Raw genomic sequence first — 16,271 nt, 5'->3', positions numbered from 1 at the left:
GGCCCCATGTGGGTGCTGCAGATTCTCAACATACAGAAGGGAGTCAGTGACGGTGGGATGCCCGGCAGGCCTCTGTTCCTTTGCACTTGGATTTGTGTACCCTTTATTCATCCCCAGAGCATTTACGTACACATCATTAATATATTTTAATGACTGTCTCTCCCTCTAAACTGAAAACTCCTGTGGGCAGTTGAACATGTCTACTGATTCTGTCATGTCGTACTCTCCCTAGCGCTTAGTACAGTGTTCTATACACTAAGCACTCAATAAATGCCATTGAGTGATTGCCAAATGGACAGGGACTCTATCCAAGAATGAGAGAGGGGGAGTTGGTTTGGCGTCGGCATTGTGCTGCTGTTAATTTGTTCAAAGCCTCCAAATACAGATGCAACAGAACAGAGGTCTGCTCCTCTAGCATCTGCCAGTGGCACTCTGGAAATGCCTTTTACAGTTCTTAAGAGGAAACACCAACCAGGCTGTGTCTTGCTGATTTTCCACCTGATCAAGCTTCCACTAGTTCAGAATAGAAAAGCAGCCTGACCTAGTGAATAAGAACACAGGCCTGGGAGTCAGAGGGTCTGAGAGTCAGAAGGCCTGTGTTCTAATAATCTCAGCTCCACCTTTTGTCTATTCTGTGATCTTGGGCAGGTCACATCACTCCTCTGTGCCTGTCACCTCATCTGTAAAATGGGAATTAAAACTGAGCCCCATGTGAGATATGGACTGTGCCCAATGTTATTATTTTATATCTACCCCCAGAACTTAGTACAGTGTCTGGCACATAGTAAGCACTTAAATATGCTATTCAAAAAAAAAACCTCCCAAAATGAGTGAATGCAAAGTTTTTTCAGAACCCATCACTCGTTAGTAGCAACAAAGCTATCCAGGTTTCTACTATATGAAAAGCCTGACTGAGACATTGGACTCTACTGCCGACCACTGACTTTAAGGCGTTCAGTTCTCTCCCTCCTTACTTACCTCCTCTTCTCCCAGTTCACACCACCTGACACACTTTGTCCCTGTCAGGTCAACCTACTAATGGGCATTAGTCTCATTTCTCCCACCATGAACCCCTTCACAACCCTCCCCTCCATCATTTTCCTCCCCTCCCTCCTTCACAACTGGCAAACCACTGGCCTCCCTGTCTTCAAAGCCCTTGTGAATTCACAGTCTCTATAGAAGGCCCTCTCAAATTAGCTTCTCATATCTCTACCTCATATCACCCTGCCTTCCCCCGCCCTGCTGCCACATCAACACTTCCACACCATCTAAACACATGGGTACTCACTACTCCATGAAGCACTTAACCTTCATATCATATGTACTCATCACTTTCTACAATCTGTTATTTCCTTTAGTGTCATCTCCCCATCCCCCCACTAGATTTGAAGACAGGTATTATGTCTACTAATTCTGTTGTACTCTCCAAAGCATTTAGTACAGTGCTGAACACGGAGTAGGTGCTCAGTAAATAGTACTGATTGGTTGACTTCAACAGACGCTTAATCCCCCATTAATGCTGATTTCAGCAATACCAGAGCTGACCCGCTGCAGGAAGAATTATGTATTTCGAAAGCCTTGGGTGGATAGGCTTTTCAAAAGCAGATAGTGGCTTTGATCATGAAGCAAATCATGATTCATTCAAAATACTGTTTGCTAATGGCACACACTCTGGGAAAATGAATATGAACTTTACATTTTTAGGGCACTCTTCTTCCTAAAAGCTGAAAGCCCAAATGAAGATAAAGCTATCTTCTTTGGCTGTCGTGATTAGCAAATAAGCATGTCATGATGGCTCCAGCATCTTGACCGAATTCAACAGTAATGGGACCAGTGATGCTGCCTGAAAAGTATAACATAGTTCAGGGATGTCTCCTCACGAGTCAGCAGCTTACAGCTAGGTCACTAAAAGACGGACGCTCTGTAGGTGAGCACTTGGGAGTACTGATGACCTAGTTTTAGGATAATGATCCAAACCTGCAGGAAATGTGTAATGGGGAATTTCTGTATCCTATTCCTTAGCTGCAGGCCACTCAAAAAGCCAATCAAAAGACCGCAGAGCCAACCTATGGTCTTCCTTTTTGGTCAAAGAACCCACTATTGACTGAATTTTTACTATGTGTGCGTATGTAGCCAACAAAATCCGTTCCCTGTCCCATATTGGGCACCCTTGAAAATAGTCTTCTGTAGCGTTAGATGGTTGTGTTCTACTTCTTCCTCTGCTCAGAAAGCCTCTGTCACGGGTCACAATCTGCCCTCCCGGAACAAGCTCCTCTTGACTGCTTGGAGCCACAGAGGAATTTAAAAATTCCTCCACAAACTGGGGGCTGCTGAGAGGGATAAGAGATGGCAAGGAAGCACAGCTTGAATCTGATGGGAGCTTTGAAGGGAGAGAAGAAAGAATCGTGAAGGCTTAAGACCATAAGCAAAGCCATTCCCTGGATCGGCTCCGTGATCTGTCCAGTGCAAAACCCTGTCTCCAACAGCAGTTCCCAAACCCTTGGAGGATCCATCAGATATGAGCTCCCCCAAACCTCCCCCTCATCCACTACAATTCCCACCCACCCCCATATCACTCTCTTATCCTTTTCAACCATCTTTCAAGAAGAAATGTCTGCTTTCAAAAGTGATCCCATCACCTCTGCTTCAGGCTCCATCCCTTCTCACCTTCTGAAAACAGTAGAGTTCACTCTTTTCCCCTCTCTGGCCCCATCTTCAACTGCTTGCTCTCTGATGGTTCCTTCCCCTCTGCCTTTAAACCCATCCCATCCTAAAAAAGGTATTAGAACCCCTCTGACCCCACCTCACTTTCCAGCCCCACCTCCCTCTCCTTTTCCTGTCCATTTCTCGAATGGATTAGATATACCCGCTGCCTCCACTTTCTCTCCTCCAGCTCCTTACTTGACCATCTGCAATTTAGTTTCCTCCCCCTCCAATCCACCGAAACCACCCTTGGTAAAATCACCAGTGTCCGCATCCTTGCCCGATCACATATGTTCTCTGAAGGAATCTTCCTCAATCTCTTGTCTGCTGTCCATCAGTGGTATTTATTAAGCATTTACTGTGTATAGAACACTGTACTGAGCACTTGGGAAAGTACAGAACCAGAGAGTTGGTAGACACGAGCCCTGCCCACAATATGTTTATACTTTAGATGGAGAGACAGACATTAAAATCATTTACAGGTAGGAGAAATGGCAAAGTGTAAGGATATGTTCCTAGGTGCTATGCCTTGGTGATTGTGGGCTTCCCCTTTCTTCTGGAAACACTGTCTAACCTTGGCTTTTCCAACACTTCTTTCCTGTTTCCCCTCTTCCCTCGCTTACCAATCCCCAGTCTTCCTTCACCAGTTCTGCACATTTCTTCCTGCCTTCAAGACATCTCTACTTGAATGTCTTGAAGGAAATCCCTCTAGACTGTAAGTTTGTCATGGGCAGGGAATGTATCTACCAACTCTGTTGTATTTTACTCTCCTTAGTGCTTAGTACAATGCTCTGCACACAGTAGACACTTAATATGTCTGAAACTCATTCATTCAATCGTATGTATTGAGCGCTTACCCTGTTGTCGTCCCCCCCACCTGCCACCATCATCCTTGACCTCAGATTTTCTCCACCCAACTCTCCCTTCACAGTTACCACCATCACCAATCTCCCGTCTCTCAAGCCTGCAACCTGGGCAATTTCCTCGACTCCCCTCTCTTTTTCAACCCCTACATCCAGTCTGTCACCAGATTCTATCAGTTCTTCCACATCATTTCCAGAGTCTGCCCCTTCCTTGCGCTCTGAACAACCCATATATTTGCTATTGCTGCCTGGACGTGGTAAACAATAGTATATATCTAGCGCTTGCTGTGTACCGAGCACTTGGGAAAGTACAACAGAAGCCCAAGACACATTTCCTGCTGCCCAGATAATTTTTTTTAATTGTCATTCTGCACGTCTCATTCCTCAAAAACTTCCATTATTTACCTATTCATGAGAAGCAGCATGGCTCGATGGAAAGAGCATGGGCTTGGGAGTCAAAAGTCATGGGTTCTGATTCCGGCTCCGCCACTTGTCAGCTGTGTAACTTTGGGCAAGTCAGTTAACTTTTCTGTGCCTCAGTTACCTCATCTGGAAAATGGGGATTAAGACTGTGAGCCCCATGTGGGACGACCTGATTACCTTGTATCCCCCCCCAGTGCTTTGAACAGAGCTTGGCACATAAGTGCTTAACAAATGCCATCATTATTATTATTATTATTATCTCCCCATCTACCAGAAACTCCTGGCCATTGAATTTAAAGCATTCTTCATCAGCTCTCTCCCACCTATTTATTAATTCCCCATTTCCACACCCCAGCGTATACACTTCATTCTTCGATTTCCAACCTGCTCTCCATGCCTCGTTCTCATCTCTCCAGTGACCTCCAGCCTGGAGCCCCCCCCCCCCCCCAATTCCTGCCCTTCACATCTGCCAGGCCGTGGCTCTCCCTATCTCAAAGCCCATCTGAAATCCTATCTTCAGGAAGCTCTCCCTGAGTAATCGATAGTCCTCCTATCTCATGTCCTAACTGCCACAACTTAGCCCCTTTGTGCCACCTAAGGACTTCAGTTACCCAGGCCCTGTAACACTCCCTCATCTAAAACGTATATGTGTCTCCCCTGCTAAACCATAAACTTCCCAGGAGAAGAGATAGTGTCATCTTAATCTTCTCCTCTCCTAAGCATTTAATACAGTGCTCTGCACATAGTAGGTGCCCAATAAATGCTTATTGATGATGAAGGCGATCCATAGATCTGCAGATTTGAGATGTCAGGTACATTCACATCTGCTGGTCTGCGGGAGCTGTTCCCCCATAGGATGAAGAACATGAGGTGTATTTGTTGTTTTTTATTTTACTTCCTCCCCCTTTGGACTGTGTAAGCTCCTAGTGGGCAGGGTATGTGCTTTATCCACTCTACTGTATTGTTTTCTCCCAAGCACATAGAACAGTGTTTGTGACCTAATAAGCACTCAGTAGATACCATTAATTGATTGATGTCTCCTTCTAGTTCATCCTTTTGTATTTTATGTTTTGGTGCATAGGAAGTGCCCAATACTCTCTCCTCATTTTATGTTTCACTTCCATGGTTTTCACTGCAGTGAGTAGTCCCGTTCTCCATCCCTGTTCGAGCTGGGCCTGTCTGGACTCCTGAATACTGCTGCTTCAAATTTCTGCCCCTTAGAGTATGCTCTGGGTGTAGCTGTGTCTCCCATACTGTGGAGGCAGACCACAAAGAGGGCTGGTTGTAGCATAAGCCTCAGAAGACTGGCAAGGGGCCTTTAATAAGAGGCACCTTGGTGGGGGGCAGTGGGAGGGGAAGTGAGGAAGAGGGGTGTTTACCTCTTATTTGGGTATCAGTGGGTTCTGGAGCCTGGACTCCTTGCCGGTGGGCGGGTGCTTCATGAGTAATTTGTTGAGCCAAGTGAGACTCCCTATTGCCTTAAATTTCTGTGGTCTGTTCCTTGCAGGTTACTTGTCGTGCTGCCGCTTCCTGGATGACAATCAAATTGTCACCAGCTCTGGAGATACCACCTGGTGAGTAGCCAAAGCCAGGGGCTAGGTCGTGTTTCCCTTCACTGTCGGTGATGTGGCTGTGCTCTTTATGTCTTTCTCCTACCCTTCCCCCCCTTCCCCGATGAAGCAAAAGAAAGTTCTGCTTTATCACACTGAAATCAGGTTTGCTAATTGGGCTCGATTGCATCACTCTGGGTTAGTTTGGTGCTTGAAGAGCACAAACAGAGCATGAGAGGCACAGGCTCAGTCCCCACAAGGATGAGAATGAACACTGTCTCGCAAGTAGATCCTTTTTAGGTTCTCTACCTCAGCGTGGATGGGACTTTTCCTCTGCATTCTTCAACTGGAAATGATTAAGTAGCTTCCGCTGGCAGCCTGAGATCTAATCCCTGCCAACAGCGGACTAAGGCTTAGGATATTTTAACTACAGCGACGTGGCACGTTCGTTTGGCACCTAAAATCATCGATTTTACTTGATGTGTTTTGTTTGATGGCTCTTTTGAAGAAAAAAAAAAGCACCACATCCTGTTTATAGACAGATGGAAACTTTTTTTTTTTTTTTAAGCGGTATCCTCTAGAGCCTTTACCCAGACCTGGGGAATCAAGGGCTGAAGGGACCAACTAAACTCAAGAAATAACTTCCAACCCTAGGGAATATCTGCATTAAGTGAGAGTAAGGGTTGCACCACTACAGTCTGTCTCAGGCCTAGTGGTGGAGTCCTGTTAGTGAGGGCTAGGATGAGACACCCAGAATGAGACCACAGCCCAGGGCGACTGGTGGGTTCCCCATAGAGAGCCTGCTGCTTCAGCAAGCTTTATCACTTCCATATCCACCCGGTGGCCATTAAAAGCTGAATGTCAGCCAAGTTTTAAGGTAAAAACCTCCAAAAGTCCTTGACTTAAAGAATTTTCAGCCTTTTTAAGGAGGAGTACCTGCTGCATCAAGCAGTAATAAAACTTAGTTTTTTTAATGGTAATAAGCGCTTCCTATGTTTCAAGGAATTAGGCAAGGCGCTAGAATAGAAGCAGATAAATATCACACAAAAAAAACCTTGATTATTTAAGTGCAGTGCTGGAATAGAGAGAAGCAGACTAATCAGGTTGAACACAGTCCATGTCCCACTTGGAGCTCACAGTCTAAATCCCCATTTTACAGATGAGGTAACTGAGGTACCGAAAAGTTAAATGTTACTCAGCAGACATGCAGCGGAGCCGGGTTTAGAACCCAGATCCTCTTACTCTCGGGCCCATCCTCTTTCCACTTGGCCACGCTACTTCTCATTATTTGGCAGTAGAATGTATGTATTTTGTGTGCCTCCTCTTCTGGGGCACCCGAACAAGATTGAGGCGATAATGGGGGTCTCCTAAATGACACCCCCCCAGCTGAGTTGAAATGCAATTTTTTTTTATTTTGTTAAGTATGGTGGGGATGGTCATTTCTTCAGAAGGGGCAAGGGGCTCTATTCAAAGCGGGGAGGCACAGTTCTCCTTACCACTCCACAGCACGACTAGTCCCTGTTGGCTTAGTTGTGAAACGAATTTAAAGCAAAGGGGGTTAATAATTGAAATTGTCTCTTGAGGAAAAATTGCTTTTCAGATGTTTCATTATTAAGGTGCTTTTCTACAAATGGCTACCCTGATGTCTAGCAGCTAGCAACTCCCTCCTGGTTCCCCCAGGGTGTTCTTGGAAAGGGATCGCTCTGCATGAAACAAAGCCGGGACTGGATTTGGACTGGCAGGATGGATGCAAATGGAACTGAGCTGCTTGTGAGCGAGGAACGTTTCTGCTAATTCTGTTATATTGTACTCTCCCAAGCACTTAGTATAATACTCTGCACATAGTAAGTGCCCAATAAATACCATTGATTAATTGACCTTTGGAAAGACCTGGAATTCCTCTAAACCTGGAGGCTACAAGTCTGTTTTCTCAGCAAAATTAGCCTTAAATAAGAAGACGCTGAATATGGTATGTCATTTTCTGAGTTGACACCGTTTATTGTGACAATGAAGTATTTTAGTCCTCGGCCAAGGTGCCCTGTATTTAACTGATTTCAGTTTTTGCTGTTCCTGTTTCTAAACAATTCTCCACCCACCCCTTATCACCCCCCGCCAAAAAAAAGCACAGAAAAGAGGTGTCTTGGTGAGTCCTCTTTCCTCCCATCTTGAGCTTTGTCAGACCTCAGAGAGGGGATGCCTTCATACATTCATTCCTTCAATCACAAGTCAGAACTCACCTGTGCTGGGCAGCAGTGGCATGGGAGAGAGTCGAAGCAGAGTTTCAAGTTCACTGTATTTCCATATTTTTACCAAGAAAATTCTATGGATCCCCTACCAGAACAATTGCAGATGGAGGTAGGGCATTCTGGGAGAGATGTGTCCGTGGTGTCGTTATGGGTCAGAGATGACTTGACAGCATAAGACAAGACAAGACTGTGTGCTAAGCATTATACTAATATAACAATAAACAGGCAAATTCCCTCCATCCTGTACCGTATTAGACCTGAAAGAGTCTGGAGTCTCATGTGGGTTTTAAGCCCCATGCTTTGATCATGGCTGTTTCAGACAAAGCCCAAGATTTCTATGAATTTACATGCCTATCTACCTCTGCCTTTGCTGAAAACAGTCTGGCTCTCATGGCTTCCCAAGGAAATGGGGAAGGTTTTGTCGATCCCTGGTTCAGGCCAACACTTGTGACAGGTGAAGTAAAGAGCTCCAAGAGTGCCCAGGGTGTCAGTCATTCAATCATATTTATTGAGCACTTACTCAGTGCATATCACTGTACTAACTGCTTGGGAGAGTACAATATAACAGATACATTCCCTGCCAGGAACAAGCTTACAGTCTAGAAGCCACCAATCTCCAGCTCTGGTTGCTTTCATCCACCTTTTTCTCCTCTCAGAGTGGTGACTGGTGGAAGTCAAGGTTTTGGGGGATAGGGGGACTCAGCTGTGGAGCAGTTGGGCATGAGGCGGTAGTACGGTGCCAGGCTGGGTTCGAGGGCGTGGATCGATCTGACCATCTCTCCGTTCCTGCTGTCCTTTTTTTTTTTTTTTTTTTTAAAGTGCTCTGTGGGACATTGAAACTGGCCAGCAGACAACTACCTTCACCGGACACACTGGGGACGTCATGAGCCTTTCTCTGGCTCCTGACACCAGATTATTCGTCTCCGGGGCCTGTGATGCCTCTGCTAAACTGTGGGATGTGCGAGAAGGAATGTGTCGGCAAACTTTCACCGGTCACGAGTCGGACATCAACGCCATCTGTGTGCGTATTGCCTCTTGTGGATATGGGGGGAGCAGAGCTCCTGTTCTCTGTGGGAGCGGGGCCCTGTTTGTACTGATAATTTGGGGTGTCCTTGCCGAGAATGTCCTCCTGCCCACAAGTGGGTCCTGGATCAAGTCATTCTTTTTCCATGTGGTGAGTCCTGCACAATAGCAGACCCTTTGATCTCTGAAGCGAAAAGGTTGGTGGGCTAGCACCAAGGCCCAAAAAAAGAGATCATATTGACTCCCTCACCTGCAGTTAAAATGCAGGGCGTTGGCCACTGCTTCTCATTTCCACTCTTTCTTTTTTACTGGTTCTGTTTTTCAGACAATCCTCATGCAATTTTGGAGAAGTCTTTGTAAAGGTGCAATTTAGTTTGAAAGTTTGCCTGCAGTTTCTCCCTCCAGAGCTCTAACCGGGATTGGGGAGGGGCGGGGGAGGAGGAGTGTCAGGGAGCCCTCCTGCAGATTCTTAAATTCCCCAATTCTGCAATGGCAGAAAAAAAACCAACAGCTCCTCTTCTAGCAAGCTCCCCTGGCACCTGTCTGAATGTGGCCCTGCTGGGCATTCACAATCTGAATTCTAATTCTGAGCTGAATGTTTCAGGGGAGAGTCCCAGGTAACCCAAGGGAAACAGCCTGTTGAAATTGTGTACTGCCTTCCCTGGGTAGCTGGGTTCACATCTTGACCTGCTTTCAGTCCGGGCACTTGCTCCTGGTCATATCCTCCTAGCTTCTGAGATGTTCTGTACATGGGGATGAGAGCAGACTCTACTTGGGGATTTGTGAACGGTTGATGAGGAACATGTTTTGTTTAGCCGTGACATGCTTCCCAGGTGAGCTGTGGTGCTGGAGTCGGGGAGTGTTCAGAGCGCTGTACTGGGCGCCACTGTGCAGAGCTTTTTATGAAACCTTTTGTCTCTTCCTCCTCATCCCCCTTCTCCTCCCCCTCACCCCCCCCCCACCACTTTCCTCCTTGTCCTCCTTACCCTCCTCATTATCCTCCTCCTCCTCCTCCTCTTCCTCCTTCTCCCCCGTCTTCTCCTCCTCCCCCTCCTTCTCCTCCTTGTCCTCCTCGCCCTCCTCCTCCCCTTCCTCCTCCTCCCCTTCCTCCTCCTCCTTTCTTCTGCTTCCACTTGGGGGAAGAAGAGGGAGCAGAGGTAGGACTGAATCAGAGAGCTGTGTCAGGAATGAAGGAAGAAGGGCTGGAAGAAGAAAATACAGAGATCTTGCCTTTCCTAACTTCCCTCTACTAGGGAAGCATTGTGCATTTTCCTCTTTTCGAAGGCTCCCAAGCAACCGGGATAAGGCTCTGCCCCAGTAAGCACTGTATTATCGAGTGACTGAACAAGCAGATGAACTGGATCACCTTGCAGCTTCCAACCCCCAGTGTACCCAGCTTCCTGCAGGGCTACCCACCATTCGACCCATCCTTACGCAGCAGAGCCAGGCTGTGGGCATTCTCGAGTTTCTCCCTCGAGCTCTTATTCTGGCCTTCCGACTTCTCCCTAGACTCTGCTACTGTCACCGTGAAGCTGATGGACTGTTCTGTTCCTTTGTCTTTCTAGTTCTTTCCAAATGGCAATGCTTTTGCCACAGGCTCAGATGATGCTACTTGCAGGCTCTTTGACCTCCGGGCCGATCAAGAGCTCATGGTTTACTCTCACGATAACATCATCTGTGGCATCACCTCTATATCGTTCTCCAAGAGCGGGCGCCTCCTCCTCGCTGGATACGATGACTTCAACTGCAATGTCTGGGACGCCCTCAAAGCTGATAGAGCAGGTAAGCAGCAGCTCCAATGCTTGAACACCAGTTCTGGCCCCCCCGATTCTTGCCCCTTTGGTCCATCAGAACAGTCTCCTCCCACCTCAGTGCCACCCTCCCTGTCCCAGAGGGGGTCCACACCACCCTGTCCCCCAAGACAGCTCTCAGGAGACGGCGGAGACGAGAGTGGGGAAGGGTTCCTTCGGAGGACCGAAAGCAGGCAGGTGGCTTGTTAGAGGGTACTTGTCTTGGACTAGCTGACCCGATGCACATAAGCTTCAGGGATCATATTTACCCACCTGAAAGTTGGTTAAGTAAATACGGAGAGCAGATGGGGAGGTTCTTAAACCTCACTAATGGATTTTCAGATCAATCTAGCTAAGATCAATCTGATAACGTAGGACTTCGAGGGACAAAACGCCATCCGCCTCGCTTATTGTCACCCTTACCCTGGATTTGCCTTCCAGAAGCTTTTTTTTGGCTCCGTAAATAATCACAGCTGGCGTCGAGAGATTAGGCCTGCAAAGAATGTTACTGAGTTGACTTGTCGAAACCAGAGGTTTTTAATTTTTTTTTTTTAAAGCTAGCCTTTTACACTAAATTCCCCTAGAAATTATAAAAAGCATGCTGTCATCTCTCTTTGCCACCCTCAGACATCAACTGCAGTTTGCTTTCGCAGGATGTTAGCTGAAAGGCAACAATGGAGGCAGCGGTCCGTCAGTCTGATGGTCTTTGGAAAACAGGCAGATAGCCGGGGCCTGGTTACTCGGTTACCACTCTGAATGGGAATCAGTGGAGGGTTGGGCAGTTCTCTCTCCTGGAGTGTGCGTGGGCTCAAGGACCCAGTTTTCTGCACCAGGACCACTTCCCCCCCCGACTGTGAACCTGGAAAGGGAGAGTCCTGGACCCTGTTTGGGTTTCCAAGGCCCCTGTGCTTTTCTGGCCTTGGTCTCATTGTCACTCTGTCTGTTGGAGTGCCTCTGTTCCTCTTCCATCTGCAAAGCACCAGGTGACGATGGCGGTGGGAACCTGAACCTGTCTGCCCCCATTGCTGTTGCCATCGCAGGTTCCCCAGGACTAACTCACTGGATTCTGGGGAAAAAGCAGCCCCAGAGCCCCACGCCTTAAGCTTGGTTTCCTTCTTGCTCCCCCGCCATCCCCCAGCTCCCAGATTTCCCCTTCCATCCGGGTCCACAGGGTCCCTGCGGCCTGACGAAATTTTCAAGATGCACTCAACCTCTCGTAAGTCTCTGGTGTGCCGGTACTGTAGTTCGCAGTGCCTCTGCAGTAGTACACGAAAGTGGAGCCATTTCAGGCTTCTTTCCTAGAGTGGCAGCAGGATTGATGAGAAGTAGCAACTCTCCGATCCATTAGCCCGGGACGTACTGTGTACAGCAGCTTTGAATGAATGGCCCCTTTTTGACTTGAGCTAAACTGCGATTTAGAGGAAAGATTAATCTCAAAACTTAATGTTCCAAATGGATTCCTGTGCCAAGCCCCGAACACTCTTTAAATATTTCACTGCTTTTCGATCCAAGCAAAGACTGCTCAGATATAAGAGGTGGCCACGGCTCGTCAAGAGGTGCGGCGTGTGTGATGTGCCGGATTGTGCCAAACCAGTAAGGCCGACGCTGCCTCGGCCAGTGTTTCCAATCTTGGAATCTCTTCCCTGTCACCAACAAAGCTTTCCCTCGATTGGTTAATGAGGGTGTTTTTCCATGAGTGGTATAAGAGTTGAGGAATGGGCCTCCTCTAGTATTATTTTAAACCCCTTTTCCTGCACTCTGAATTAACGCGTTCTGCCTCTACAGATTAGTGAGGGAATCCTTCAACCTCCCTGGATCCAATTGAAGTCTTGGTTTAGCATTCTGTGATCCTCCAGGGGTTTCCCTTAAGTCTTTTGAAATAAAGGTGACCAGTTCTGCCAACCCACCGGGAACTAGATTGGCCCATTCCCTCCTGTTATCTGAAGTGGCTGACTCCCTTGCTTGCCCTCCCCAAGACTGGGGAGGCCTGGGATCCAAGATCGGGGAGGCCGTGATGGCAGAGGGGAAGCCAAAAACCCATTTTAGGCTCTCAAGTTGAGGGTGAATGAAGGAGGACCCCAAGGGAGTGGGATAACGTCATTCAAGCCCCAGAGTTACTGCCGGTGGCACAGATTTAACTACTGAGTCTCCAAGAGGGCATGGACCTCTCACGGTTGCCTACTCAGGGCTCCCTCTCCTCTTCTCCGCCCCCAGAAGACCTTGGTATGGGAGACCAGCAGACCCCCGCCCATATATGAATCTGTACCCCGCTTGGAGGTGGGTGGCGGGCGGCCGCTCACTCGGGTATCTGTCCATTTGCTCCTCAGGTGTTCTCGCCGGGCACGACAACCGTGTCAGTTGCTTGGGTGTGACTGACGATGGCATGGCCGTGGCGACAGGATCCTGGGATAGCTTCCTGAAGATTTGGAACTAAAGCTTCTAGGTATTGGGCAAATGTGACCGTCCTGGGCTAGTCGTGGCTTGTCATGTCCTCCCTAACATTCCAAGCTTGCATTGCATCTGCCAGACTGGATCCTGACTTCCAATTTCTAGCTTGTTTCTGATGAGTAGCTGATCGTTTGGGTGCATACTCTAGTGAGCTTATTCTGTTGCGTTTATTTTAAAATCTGCGATGCCGGGCTGTTTAAGTGGTTATAAATGTTGAGAGAGAAAGAGGTGTAGATGCTGTTCATGCCACCCAGCAGACTGTCCCATTCCACGTTGCAGTGAGATTGTTAACTGGAACCTGATTGTGGGTTTTCCTGTTTTTAACACTTTCCAAACTCTTTGTTTAAGATAGCAGATGGATCCCACCGGGACTGGAAGACCATTCCAACCTTGGAAGATTTAAAATGATAGCCTATCCAATCCAACCATACTAACGCGGACACCCCTCCACTTCCCCCTCCCAACTTCAAAGGGGCGAGACCATCTTCCCCCTCGCCTCTTGCTGAAACAAAGAGCACAATTACCTTTAGAAGGAGAATCTCCGTAGTTGTAAACAGAAATCAAATTGTGCATTCCTTCTGGGACCATTGTTTTTGGTTTGGGTTTTTTTTTCCTTTTTTTGATCTTGAGAGAACTCTCAAAGGAAATAATGTTGTTTAAAATGTTAACCAGAAAGCAAACTTGGAGTGTAATTGTGAAACACATGCAGCGAATGTTCACTGTAGTTTTATCTCGATTTTAGGCCGGGGATCCCATTCCGTCAAGGTCAAAATAAGTGGCAGACTTTGGTTTTTCTCACGACGGTTTCCGATTTTAAAATCGTGTCTGTAGCAGGGTCTTAAAAACATGCGTATCTCCTTTTTTAAATGCATTTCTTCAAGCTTAGAAATTAAACAGAACAGAGAGTCCAACCCAGCCTCCCTGGGATTGTTAATGATGTAAATTTAGTCCCTGATTTTTTTATTATTTTTTGTCTAGTGTCACAGATAATTGTTGCACAAGAACATGGCATATAGAGAATAATGTTAAGTGAGGTAACCAAGCACATGCTGTTAATGGTATTGAATGCTTGTCTAAAGAACCCCTTCACCTTTTTGTGAGTAGCTAATTCAAATCAATCTTCCCCTCCCCCCACCTCTTCCCCCTCTCCTTCCGTCCTCTCCCCCACCGATTCAGTTTTTATCTACTCTGGGTTTCTTTGTGCAGTTGGAGGGCAGTTTATAAATGCAAACACTACCCAATACCCCCAACTATCAGGAACCTCTGTTTTCGAGAGAGATGCCTGCCCTGTGCTTGGATATTCAGTCAATTATTTGTGTATGAAATGATGTACAAATCAATGTTTTGAAAATAATGATCTTGAACTTTCTAAGTTAAAACAAACAAAAAATTTTTTTGATTGTTTGCCATATCAGGTGGGTTTAACTCTTAGAATCGCATGCTGTAGAAATGCTAAAAAGTGCACACAGGACTAAGTCCTTAGATGTTTTTTTTCTTCTGTTAAGAAATAACCTGTTTAAAATTGTAACCATTGCCGCTGTAATCACTTATTGTTGCTACTCTGTGCATAAATACATGAAGAATTTCAATAAGGAGCTATGCACGTGTTGGAGTAGCGTGATAAGTCCCTCTCTTTTTTAATTTTCTTTTTGAAAACGAAACGGCCTGTTCAAACGGTCATTGTAGAAGATCATCTGGGAGGCCAACAGTGGGGAGGGGGACGGCAATCCAGACCACCCTCCTTGATAAACTAGCTGTTGGCTGCCAGTTTCTCTTGCAGAACTATGAGAGCCTTTTTGTAATGAGCAGGCTTTCCTGGCTCTCTCTGCCAATAAAATGGTGAGCAACAGCGTTTGGACAGCGGAATGTTCTGCCCGTTCTCTTCCACCTTCTCCCTGGGTCCAGAAATACCCCTCCTCCTCCTCCCTCCTCCTCCACAACCCTCCTCCCTCCTCCTGCACCTCCTCCTTCTTCTCGTCCTTCTCCTCCTCCAGAGCAGTAGTGGCTTCTCTCCATTCTGTTTTTTCTGCAACACTGTACAAAAAATGTGCTGTAATTGTGCGTTAGGCCTGGACTTGGCAGGAAAAAAAGAAAAAAAAAAGAACCTCCCCTTCCCCCCTTTCTCTTTCCATGAAATAACTCTGTAGAGCTCCCTGCATCCCTTTTCACCTTTTGTATTTAATTTTAAAGTCAGTGTACTTCAAGGAAGCTGGATGCAAGATAGATACTATATTAAAATGTACTGTTATTTAAGATGTAATAAAGCAGTTTGACATGAGCCTGAGTGCGGCTGGTTCCTCGGGAGACCGCGGCTGTGCTCCGGGGCCCCCTCCCTCCCGGACCCGCCCATTCTCAAACCTTGTCCCGAAAGGCCCCCAACTCTCTTCCCCGCCATCCTCCCGCCGGCTCTCCCGGGCCCCTCGTTCAGCCCTCCGAAGCCTGGGCCCCGGCGGGGGAAGGCCGGTGAGACAGAAAGACACGGCACGCTTTCCCACCTTCGCGAAAGAGAGCAGGTTGTGGGATTGCCTCTGGTGTATGGCCTAGGGTGGAGGCACCAGGCGATGAGGTGCCGTTTGCTGGGGTTCCCCACCACCCCATTAGTGGGGCTAACGAGGCCCCGAGCTGAGCAGTCTTCCTAATCAATCATTCGCATTTAGTGAGCGCTTACTGCATGTACAGACCGCTGTACTAAGCGCTTGGGAGAGTACAATTCCCTGCCCATTATGAGTCCGGCTTACAGTCACTCCTCCTCACTGTCATCCTCCTCCCCTGCTGCCTCCTCTCCGCAGTCCTCCGTTCCGGCCTCAGACCGAGCCGAGAACAGGGCAGCGGGAGAAGCTCTTTCGGGTTCTCTAAACTGCAGCTTCCCCTTTCTCTAGTTTCCGCCTCTTCTTCTTTCCCCACAGTCCCCACCCCCAGATGTGCGAGGAGGGGTTTCGCTTAAACATTTCCCCTTTCCCAGACGGCCAGCTTCTGCCGGTTTCACTCTGAATTCAGAGGAGCTGGGGCTTGTGAGCAAACAGAAGCATCTGCTGCGAGGGCTGCTGATGAGAAAATGCAGAAAGTAAAAATAGTGGCCGCTTGTTACTACAGGAGAGGCGGGTTCTAACTTCCCCCAGGATTGCCTTTGGGTCCACACCACGGACCTGCCCGCGAATCCAGGGTGAGTGGTGCGGGCAGGGTTTCTAAAAGAAAGTTGATAAGGCATTCTAGCTCAAATGCTGG

At 47.5% G+C, this 16,271-nt stretch overlaps 1 protein-coding gene across 4 annotated transcripts in view; it reads left to right on the top strand.

The window, feature by feature from the left end:
- The window catches only part of GNB1 (G protein subunit beta 1), a 98,936-nt gene extending 83,612 nt beyond the window's left edge, over nucleotides 1–15,324 (top strand). For all 4 annotated transcript variants that reach the window (XM_029065382.2, XM_029065379.2, XM_029065381.2 and 1 more), the window contains 5 exons: nucleotides 5,497–5,563; nucleotides 8,605–8,806; nucleotides 10,374–10,590; nucleotides 12,926–13,041; nucleotides 13,395–15,324. In XM_029065382.2, the coding sequence (XP_028921215.1) occupies nucleotides 5,497–5,563; nucleotides 8,605–8,806; nucleotides 10,374–10,590; nucleotides 12,926–13,032 (593 nt within the window). In that variant the 3' untranslated portion in view covers nucleotides 13,033–13,041; nucleotides 13,395–15,324. The remainder of the gene's footprint in view (nucleotides 1–5,496; nucleotides 5,564–8,604; nucleotides 8,807–10,373; nucleotides 10,591–12,925; nucleotides 13,042–13,394) is intronic.
- Nucleotides 15,325–16,271: the final 947 nt, after the last annotated feature.

This window comes from Ornithorhynchus anatinus, chromosome 5 (genome assembly GCF_004115215.2).
Source record: "Ornithorhynchus anatinus isolate Pmale09 chromosome 5, mOrnAna1.pri.v4, whole genome shotgun sequence".
Taxonomy (NCBI): Eukaryota; Metazoa; Chordata; class Mammalia; order Monotremata; family Ornithorhynchidae; genus Ornithorhynchus; species Ornithorhynchus anatinus.
Note: the sequence above shows the minus strand (reverse complement) of the source record. Positions and strands in the feature narration are given on the sequence as shown.